The following is an 11,086-nucleotide window of genomic DNA, read 5'->3' on the forward strand; positions in this document are numbered from 1 at the left end:
CAGAATCCCTTTCCCCGGGCAAGACCAAAAATATCTGAGGATCCTTTCCACAACTTTCATGTGAGGGATCTTAGGAGTGTGCATGAACTGGCTGACAACATGTACAGCATAAGCAATGTCAGGGCGAGTAAGGGACAGGTAAATCAACTTCCCCACCAGCTTTTGGTATCTTTCCTTATCAAGGTAATCCTCTCCTACTGACACCTGTAGACCATGATTCTATTCTATTGGAGTATCGGCTAGCCTACACCCCATCATGCCTGTCTCTTGAAGAAGATCAAGGATGTATTTCCGCTGACATATATAGATGCCCTCTTTGGATCTCGCAACTTCAATCCCAAGAAAGTATCTTAGTTGGCCCAGATCTTTGATCTCAAATTCAGTAACCAAAAACTCCTTTAGTCTTTTAATCTCTTCCTGATCATCCCCTGTAATTATCATATCATCCACATAGACATAAGTGTCGTAAGTTTGCCATTTCTCTTCCTTATGAATAGGGTAGGATCTGCTTCACTTTGAGTGTAACCCCCTTTCTTCATGACTCCACATAGCTTCTCAAACCAAGCTCGAGGGGACTGCTTAAGGCCGTATAGGGCCTTTCTCAGTCTACATACCTTCTTGCCAAAAACATAACCTGGTGGAGGATCCATGAACACCTCTTCATGCAGGTCGCCATTCAAGAAAGCATTCTTCATGTCCAACTTATGTAGCTCCCATGAGAAATTTGCAGCTAATGATAATAGAACTCGGATTGTGTTGAGTTTTGCCACCGGAGCAAAAGTTTCTTTGTAATCAATCCCTTCTTTTTGGGTAAACCCTTTTGCTACCAGTCTAGCCTTGTACCTCTCAATGGACCCGTCCTCCCTGTGCTTCACAGTGAACACCCATTTGCATCCAACAGTGCCTTTACCCTCTGGTAGATCCACTAATTCCCAAGTCCTTGCTTTCATTAAGGCTTTCATTTCTTCATCCATAGCCTCTTTCCATTTTGGGTCAGATACTGCCTCAATATACCTGGTAGGAACATGCACAGAAGATAGAGCAGACACAAAAGAACAATAACGAGGAGACAACTGTGAGTGAGACACAAAATCAGCAATGGGGTATTTGATAGTACAAGAACGAGTAGATTTACGAAGGGCAATAGGAAGATCTAAGTCAGAGGAACTGATAGGATTACCTTGAGTTTCTGAGACAGGTTGATCCGAGTCCAATTGGGGTTGATCCGAGTCCAATTGGTTGCTGTCATGAGTTAGAGGACCCTTCTTCCTTCTGTTGTAGGTGATTCTGATATCTCTTTGCAGCCTGTTGGAGTCTTCAGTAATATTTGCAACATCACTAGTAGTAGCTGGTACAATGGGAGTCTCACTAGATTCACCCGGGATACCACAACTAGGTGGATCAGGAGGAGAAGATGGAAGACCTGAGGTCGAGAGAGGTACAAAGAATGGGGGAACAGAAGAATCCTCTTCCATCCCACTAGTCTACCCCTGAAGAGGATTCTGGGAAGAGTGAAAATAGGATTGAGACTCAAAGAATACCACATCCTTTGTGACATATTTTTTCTTGGTGACTGGATCATAACACTTGTATCCCTTTTGAATAGGGGAGTACCCCAAAAAGAATCCCTTTGTAGCCCTAGGATCCAATTTGGTCTTCTTCGGATCCTTGACGTGTATAAAGCATACACAACCAAAGACTCTCGGTGGAAGAGAAAAAGTCAGGAAGATGAGGGCAAAGAACAGAGAAAGGAGTTTTCATCCCCAATACCTTGGATGACATTCGATTTATCAGATATGATGCAGTAAGGATTGCTTGAGACCAATAGCTTTTTGGAACTTTGTGCTGAAATAGTAAGGCTCGAGCAGTCTCCAATAGGTGCCTATTCTTGCGCTCAGCAACCCCATTCTGTTGGGGGGTACTAGCACAAGATGATTGATGAATCATTCCAGCATCCTCCATAAACAGATTCAAGGACCTTTCAAAGTATTATGCAGCATTATCTGACCTGAATTGTTTGACCTTCGTACCAAATTGTGTTTCAATCATTTTGCAAAATGTCATGGTTACCCGTGGCACTTCTTCTCGTGCTTTTAATAAGTAGATCCATGTGCATCGAGAATTGTGATCAATAAAACTGATAAAGTATCGAAAGCCATCAACAGAAATTATGGGAGAAGGACCCCAAACATCAGAGTGGACTAAGTCAAAAGAAGCTCGAATTTCATTACTTGAAGTTGAATAAACAGTTCTACACTGCTTTGATAGTTGACAGACTTCACAAACTAACTCTTGACTTGAAACACCTTTGAATAATTCTGGAAACAACACTTCCAATGATGAAAAAGGTAAATGACCTAGCCTAGCATGCCATAGATGTAACCTAGCTATTGACTCCACATTGGACTGACTACAAGTAGCAGATGTTTGCAAGGCCGAACTAATGTCTACATCAAGGTAGTAGAGACCTCCACACTCATGACCGCTCCCAATCGTTCTCTTCGTCAATCTGTCCTGAAAGACACAATGAGTAGGAAAAAAGGTTATGCTACAATTCAAATTTTTGGTAAGCTTTGAAACAGATAAGAGATTTGAAGAAAGATTGGGAACATGCAAGACAGATTTTAGTGAGAGGTCCTTGCTTAGGTCAACCACTCCCTTCCCAGAGATGGTAGAGAGAGAACCATCAGCAGCCCTCATTTTATCTTGGCCAGACATTAAATGATAGGAAGAAAATAGAGATGACATGTGTGTCATGTGGTCAGTTGCACCAGAATCAATAATCCAAGAGGCAGGATCAATAGAACTAGTTGCACTAAAGGCAGAGACAATACCTGATCTGGCAAGGGAGGAGGATGGAAGAGAATTGGTCCTTAGACGGGCTAGGGCCCGGCTAAGTACCTATACGTCATCGGCAGTAAAACCCAAGGACCCGGTTCGAGGGGAATTAGAAGTTTGTCCCATGGAAGAGGAAGTAACTGTAGATGTGTGTTTTGAACCATCATCACTTTGACCCATAGCCAAATTCACACTTGCAGATTGACCCTTTTGATGCTTCTTATCTTTCCTTAATGTAGCTGGCTTCAGATGCGGATGGAGAACCCAACAAGTCTCTTTCACATGCCTTTCCCCTCCACAGTGGGTGCACTTTAGATGTCTCTTGTCAGAGTACTTGTTTCCCCTCTGATTTGTAGAGATTAGGGCCGAATGCTCCACAGACTGTTCAGCTAGTTTTGTTTGAGTATTAACCTGCATCTCTTTTCTTCTCACCTTTTCATTCCTCACAAGGTAGTAAACATGATGTAAGTCTGGCATTTCATCCCTTCCCAGAATTTGGGATCTTATGCTCTCATATATAGGATCTAGGCCAGCTAGAAACTTAAATGCTCTACCCTCTTCAATTTGTTTGTCATGCTTTTCTTTGTCTCCGGCACTCTCCCAATCAATGATAAGGTGGTGATCTAACTCTTCCCATAGTCCTTCTAGTGTAGCAAATATGTTGCAACACTCATATCTCCTTGCCTCAAGGCAGCAATATCTTGATTCAGTCTGTAAACTCTGGCATTATTCTTTTTCTGCCCATAGGTTTTAGAAACCTTTTCCCATATTTTGGCAGCCGTGGAAAAATGTTGAACAGTCCTGGCTACTCTTGGAGTCATTGAGGCAAGTAGCCAGGACATAACTGTAGCATTCTCTTTGCGCCAAGTTCTATATTCAGCACTTCCCACTTCTGGTTCCTTCTTCTGCCCGTCTAAGTAACCAGTGAGTTCACGGGATGTGATGAAAAGCATGGCTGAGACAGACCATTCCCTGAAGTTGTACTCATCCAACAACACACTTGTGATCTGTAGGCTGTGCAGATTCGGATTCTCCAGATTAGGAGACCTCCCACAAGCCCTAGCATCTCTAGAAGACACTTCCCCGGATATTGAAGACATCTTCACTTACTTGTAAGTGTCAAGACTATAACCGCAATGTACAGAGAACTGTTTCACACTTACAGAACTTGCTGCACTGTAAACTCAGTCCTGAGAACCAGACACAGAGCTGAAACACTGCACACTGTGCCCAAATTACTGCTGTCACCGAGTACTACACTGCAACTTGCTGTGTTGGCTTCTACTGTGTGCTAAGCACTGCTATCGCAGGTTATAACCTCACCCACGAACAGTTCTAGGACTGCTGAGTTCAGTCCTTCCGCCTAGATCTGTTCTACATAGATCTATCTTAGCCGAGTGGCTACAGTCTGCTGTACTGTGTCTATTAGGGCATCAGCCTCTGGGTCTAACTCCCCTTCGGCCCTACAACCAAGGGAAACCCTAGATGTAGGTCTAGCTGTGTTCTACGACCAACCCTAGGGTTTCTTTGCAGCAACCAACAAGAAAGATGGGAGAGTTACCTGCGAGCAGAAGAAGATGCGGCTGCTGTAACCAGTCAAAAGATCAGTGCTCTAATACCATGTTTGCTGAAATAGGGCTGCCGAATGAGAGAAGAAGAGGAAGAAGAAGAACAGAAATGAAATGGGCGGCAGTAATGTGTTCGGCCAGCCCTAATTTATTATATATAAGGACATTACATAATGTTACATAAATGGACAAGAATGCCCCTGATTAGTGAAGGGACACCTAGTCAAAATAAACACTAAATAAGATTAGGCCCCAGTAACTAAGGCCCAATAACTAATGACTTAAGACCTAACAAAGATAAACATACAAACTAAGACAGCCGAACCAACAATGTTGATATGGGTGGGTATGCTAAGCATGTTATTGGAGCATAATGTTTTTTCTTTTTTTCTTTCTTACATTTTTTGGTGTGCCTTGTTTCCTTACTAGTATTCTCTCATATGTCATGTTATTGCTATGTGAAAGAAAAAAATCTCTTCTTTTTCAAATATGTACAGTTTTCATGTGTATAATTATCAAATGGATTGTGCAAATATTTAATGTTTGGGTGTGTCATGTAACCATCTAGGCATCTAATCAAAGGGACATACAGTTTTTTGAAGTTGCTTTGAAAAATTATGGTTATGAGTGTAAAGTAATTTTCTGCTGCAGGTTTTTACTGGGGCTAAGCCCTTGCTGGACAAGACACTAGGTGTCCTTGTAGAAGGCCTAATAGATACTTTCCTCAGCCTTTTCCATGAGAACAAATCAAAAGATCTCAAGTCATTGGATGCAAATGGTTTTTGTCAGCTTATGCTTGAGGTGAGTAATCCCCATTGTTGGAACATTCTTTTTTCCTCGGGAAAAAACACTTTAAGGTTATGTGTGGGTTAGCAAGGAAATGGAAAAGATGGATGGAAAGGGCTTCATGTGTCTGCTACTCTGTCATCTGCTGTTAGCTTAAAAAATTGAGCCATGTCAAATCAGGAGATTAGCAGATAATTTGCATGCTTTTAATTAATTTAGATTAGAAAAAATCTTTGAGGGGCTAACCTTTCTGGAACCTGCCAAATTGTGAATTCAACTTGTGCTGCCACAACCCTCCCCCTCCCTAATGTAGGATGGGAAGGATATACATCTGTCCAAATTCGAATTCTAAGATCCAATTAAGGGTTCACACACACACACACACACACACACACACACACAGACACACACAAACACACACACACACTTTTTTGGTAAAAAAGTTATATATACACACACTTAAGATTTATACTGTATCTGTTAATAAAATTAGCTTAAATGCATTTTTGTATTTTTACTAAAGAGTCATAGGTTCAAGTTTCGTACTAGACATTTTCAATTCATTTTGTTCATTATATACAATATCAAGGAAAATTTTAGCTCATTTTATTTATAATATATATTATATTTTGACCATTGTAATTTATTTTGTTAATGCTACTCAGTATCTTATTAAAATACAAATTCAATTTGTATCCAAATGTTAATGAATCAAATTCTGTTCTAGGTATATCCAATTTGATCCAATCCATTTGCAGCCTGTTAGGTCCCAGAAACTTTACACAATTCTCAGACTCACAGCAGAATTCACACAACTCGAATATCAACAAAGAAAATGGTATTCAGAAGAAGAAAAGAAGAACAGTAACAGTTGGTCGGTTCTTCGAGAGACCACCGGCTCTCCCAATCACTCACAGTATTCTGCACTCAACCAAAGCCTGCCTTCCCCATCCCCCAAAAACCCTTCTTATATTCTTCTGACAGCATAACTGACTTCCCCCCCCCCCCTAAATGCTCAACTGGCCTAGTTATAAATGCCCAACACTCTTATTCATAACTGACATAGCTATAAATGCCCCAAGACTCTTCTTATTCCCTGCAGCTATAACTGCCCCCATGTGTTCAATTATAACTGGCATACGTAAGGTTAACTGGGGGCCTATCATTACCCGCTGCCCAAAGTCTAACCTTGTCCTCAAGGTTAAAATGAGGAAATTGGTCTCGAAGTAAGTCAAAAGGCTCCCAAGAATTTTCAAAATCAGGCAGGTCCTGCCAATGAATAAGCACTTCCAAACCAGTAACTCCAGGCATAGTGGATGGACGCACACCGCGCACTGATATGTCCCTGCACAGGCCGAGCAGCAACATCGCCCAATGCACAGATGGTGTGTCTACTTTGTCACCTCTTGAAGCATGTCTATTTCCTCCAGCTTCGCGTTTCCAACCTTCAGCCTCTCCATGATCATCCACAGCCATCCTGTCCCCTCCCTGCATGGTGTGCACTGCCCACAACTTTCATGCTTATAGAAGTAAGAGAGCCTAGCAATTGCATCCACAATATCAGTTGATTTGTCCATCACAATTACAGCAACTGTCCCTAAACCCGTTTGGACAGCCTTAAGTGCATCATAATCCATCAACACATCATCACATATATGCTTTGGAATCAGTGGAACAAAAGAACCCCCTGGTATCACTGTAAGCAAATTATCCCATCCACCTCTAACTCCTCCACAGTGCCTCTATCAGCTCCTTCAATGGAATACTCATCTCCCCTTCAACTGTACAAGGCTTATTCACGTGGCCGGAGACACAGAATAGCTTTGTCCCAGAATTGTTCTTCCTGCCGAAACTAGCAAACCAATCAGGACCACGCCTTAAAATGGTGGGGGAAAAAACCATAGTTTCAACATTTGTAACAGTTGTTGGACATCCGTATAGCCCTTCATTAGCTGGAAAGGGAGGCTTCAACCTTGGTTTTCCTTCAAGGCTTTCCAACAACGCTGTATCTTCTCCACAAATGTCAGCATCAGCTCCATAGTGAATATGAACATCAAAATCATATCCAGGTCCACATGCATTTTTTCCCAAAAGTCCAGCTTTTTAAGCTTCCCTCCTTGCTTTCTCAAGGTTTTTCCGCTCATTTACATACTCTCCCCTTATGTAGATATAAGCAGCAGTGGCCCGCATACCAACCCTTGCAATCAAGCAACCCTCTAGTAGTTTATGTGGGTCATGGCACATAATTTCTCTGTCCTTACATGTTCTTGGCTCACTCTCATCAGCATTGACAATAAGATAAGGACGGCCATCAGATACTTTTGGCATGAAAGACCACTTCAGGCCAGATGGAAAACCAGCTCCACCACGGCCTCGAAGACCAGATTTCTTCATTTCATTGACAATCCAATCAGAGCCCTTAGGTACCAAGTCTTTGGTTCTATACCAGTCACCCCGCTTCATGGCACCGTTCAGGAAAGGGTCGTGCAACCCATTAACAAATGCTGCTTCAAGGACTGATTCCGGCAGGTCACGTAAGGGAGCGGAGAGCACCTTGAATTGGCGATGATATCCCTTAACAGTAGAAGACTGATGTAACGAGAAGAGTTGCTCCCGTAAATTACCCCCCTGAGTTGATCGAAAACGTTCAAGGAGAAGCTCTTTGAATTCTGTCCAACCACGAAAAGGTCGCCGACCAACTTCCAGGTAATACCTCGCCAATGCATCGCCCTCTAGACAGACAACTGCAGCTCGCAAACGTTCTGTCGGAAGCAATCCATTAATCTCAAAATAGTGCTCCGCACGAAAAAGCCAGCCGTTTGGATTTTCCCCATTAAAAATAGGTAACTCCAACTTCCGAGGAAGTGAATCAGGAGTATGTTCCGGCTCCGGCATCGAGGAAGACGTCGAAAATGCCGCACTCTTCCCTTTGTCAGCCGCACGACTCGATGCGACTAAAGGAGGAGCAATGTCAGTCGTGGACAAAGGAGCTGAATAGGCCTGTTGCTGAAGCAATAGATCAAAACGTCTCACCAGATCTTGAACGCCTCCTTCCAGAGATTGTACCGAGCTTTCCAGAGACGAGATCTTCGAAAGTCCAGCCGCTACCTTTTCTGGATTGAGTCGCTGAATCTCATTGCGTAAGCCATCCATCTCCACACGAAATTCAGAATGCAGAGAAGTCAAGCGTTCTTCGAAACCCTCCACCTGCGATGCCACTTCCTTAACTGTCACCATGGCCGAGGAAAGATGAGCTCTGATACCACTGTTAGGTCCCAGAAACTTTACACACAATTCTTAGACTCACAGCAAAATTCACACAACTCGAATATCAATAAAGAAACTGGTATTCATTCAGAAGAAAAGAAGAACAGTAACAGTTGGTCGGTTCTTCGAGAGACCGCCGGCTCTCCCAATCATTCACAGTATTCTGCACTCAACCAAAGCCTGCCTTCCCCATCCCCCAAAGACCCTTCTTATATTCTTCTGACAGCATAACTGACTCCCCCCCCCCCCTCCCCCTCTAAATGCCCAACTGGCCTAGTTATGAATGCCCAACACTCTTCTTATTCATAACTGACATAGCTATAAATGCCCCAAGACTCTTCTTATTCCCTGCAGCTATAATTGCCCCCATGTTCAATTATTTCCCCTCCTTAGCTGATTGTTGACCTTTCCTCTTCCTGGCATTCGTAAGGTTAACTGGGGGCCTATCACAGCCCTAGAAAAGTTCTACCATCTTCATGTGGTGAGAAGGGAACTAAGGATCTTAACTATGAAAGAGGTTTACATCTGAAATAGAGAAGATAAAGAGAACAAAGTGAAACAGATTGTATGTTTAGAAATAAAGAAAGAAAAAAACAGTGAGAAATAGAAGATCACTCTCTTACCTGTAGGTAACTTAAAAAAATCTTTAATTTTGATCTAAATATCAAATAAGAACAACTATTAATAGAGTTAACAGAAAGGTCTAGGATGTTCTTTTACACACTTCAATTTAGAGTAAAAAATTGACTAGATACAACTCTTGATTGCTTTAGAACCAAAGAAAACTCATAACGTCATAGGTGTGAGCTTAGGAGTTGTATTCGAAGTAGTAGAGAAGAGAAGAAGACCTCTGAAATACTGTGAATGTCGAACTGAATAGCTCAGTCGACAATACTGTTATTTATATTAGAATGTAGTACAATGATACATGGAAATACTGGAACGCCCCTGATTAGTGATGGGACACCCAGACAACTTAAAACATTAAACAGGCTTAGGCCCATTAACACAGGCCCAGTACAGGATAACTTAAACTTAAGTATAGGCAAATAAGAACTCTTATCAGCTGAACACTCATACATAAAGAGACTTCAATCCAACACTCCCCCTCAAGCTAAGTATGGATATCAATCATGTTTAGCTTGCCAAGTATGTCCCTGAACTTTGCTATTGCCAGCCTATTAGTCAATATATTTGCAATTTGCATCTCAGATGGAGTATAAGGCACACAGAGTTCTCCCGAGACAATTCTCTCTCTAACAAAGTGTCGATCAATCTCAATATGTTTTGTCCTGTCATGCTGCACGGGATTGTTGGCAATGTTGATGGCAGCTTTATTGTCACAATACAGCCTGGGAGGACCTTCAGCCTTAATGCCAAGCTCATTAAGAAGAGTTCTGAGCCATAAGAGTTCAGCAACCCCGTGGGCCATAGCTCGATATTCTGCTTCTGCACTTGATCTAGCCACTACATTCTGCTTCTTACTGCGCCATGTGACCAGGTTTCCTCCCACAAATGTACAGTAACTTGATGTTGATTTTCTGTCTCCAACAGACCCAGCCCAATCTGCATTAGTGTAGGCTTCAATTTCAAGTTTACTGTTTTTTCTTAATAGAATTCCCTTCCCTAGGAAAGTTGTCAAGTACCTGAGAATTCTTTCAACTGCTCTCATGTGAGGGATCTTTGGTGATTGCATGAATTGACTGACAACATGCACTGCATAGGCAATATCTGGCCGAGTAAGGGATAAGTATATCAGCTTTCCTACTAATTTTTTGTCTCTCTCTCTATCACAGTAGTCCTCACCCATTGATTTTTGTAGGCCATGGTTCTGTTCTATTGGAGTGTCTGCTGGCCTACATCCCATCATGCTTGTTTCCTCTAGGAGATCTAGCACATATTTCCGCTGACATATGTAGATTCCTTCTCTTGATCTAGCAACTTCAATCCCAAGAAAATATCTCAGATTTCCCAAGTTTTTTATCTCAAATTCTGAAGCTAGGAACTCCTTTAGTCTTTTTATCTCTTCCAAGTCATTCCCGGTAATCACCATATCATCCACATAAACAATGAGTGTCGTAAGCTTGCTATTTAGTCTCCTTGTAAACAAGGTATGATCTGCACCACTCTGAGTGTATCTCACTTTCTTCATGGCCATACAAAGTCTCTCGAACCATGCCCGGGGAGACTGCTTCAAACCATATAATGCTTTCCTTAGTTTACACACTCTTGACAGTGTAGCCGACCAGAGATAGGTGAAAGAGGAGAGAAGAGAAGAGAAGAGAAGAGAAGAGAGGAGAAAAGAGAGGGTTTGCAATGCAACAGTACTGGCGGCGCCAGTGTTTATTTAATATATATAGGGCGACAGAAAATAACAAGGGAAAAGACCCTTGTGCCCCTGAGTACAATAACAGGCATAATAGAAATAAAAAACGAAATAAAAAACACTTTAATTTGGACAAGCAGGCCCTAACAACTGCAACTAAGTTATTCTAACATTATTCCAACATTCCCCCTCAAGTTGGAGCATAGATGTCAATCATGCCCAACTTGTCACACAAATCTTTGTGCCGCACATGATGAAGACCTTTGGTGAAGATATCTGCAAGTTGCTCTTCCGAGTTGAC

The 11,086-nt window shown here is 42.2% G+C and overlaps 1 protein-coding gene and 1 pseudogene across 1 annotated transcript in view; one reads left to right on the plus strand and one right to left on the minus strand.

The window, feature by feature from the left end:
- The window catches only part of LOC148876246 (exocyst complex component SEC5A-like), a 167,743-nt gene that overhangs the window by 143,710 nt on the left and 12,947 nt on the right, over positions 1 to 11,086 (plus strand). The window contains exon 19 of the mRNA XM_088966427.1: positions 5,058 to 5,207. Coding sequence (XP_088822553.1) covers positions 5,058 to 5,207 — 150 coding nt within the window. The remainder of the gene's footprint in view (positions 1 to 5,057; positions 5,208 to 11,086) is intronic.
- LOC148876247 (NADH dehydrogenase [ubiquinone] flavoprotein 1, mitochondrial pseudogene) lies at positions 6,451 to 8,429 on the minus strand (annotated as a pseudogene).

Source organism: Nelumbo lutea, chromosome 1 (assembly GCF_056320005.1).
Source record: "Nelumbo lutea isolate HS-2025 chromosome 1, American lotus-T2T, whole genome shotgun sequence".
NCBI lineage: Eukaryota > Viridiplantae > Streptophyta > Magnoliopsida > Proteales > Nelumbonaceae > Nelumbo > Nelumbo lutea.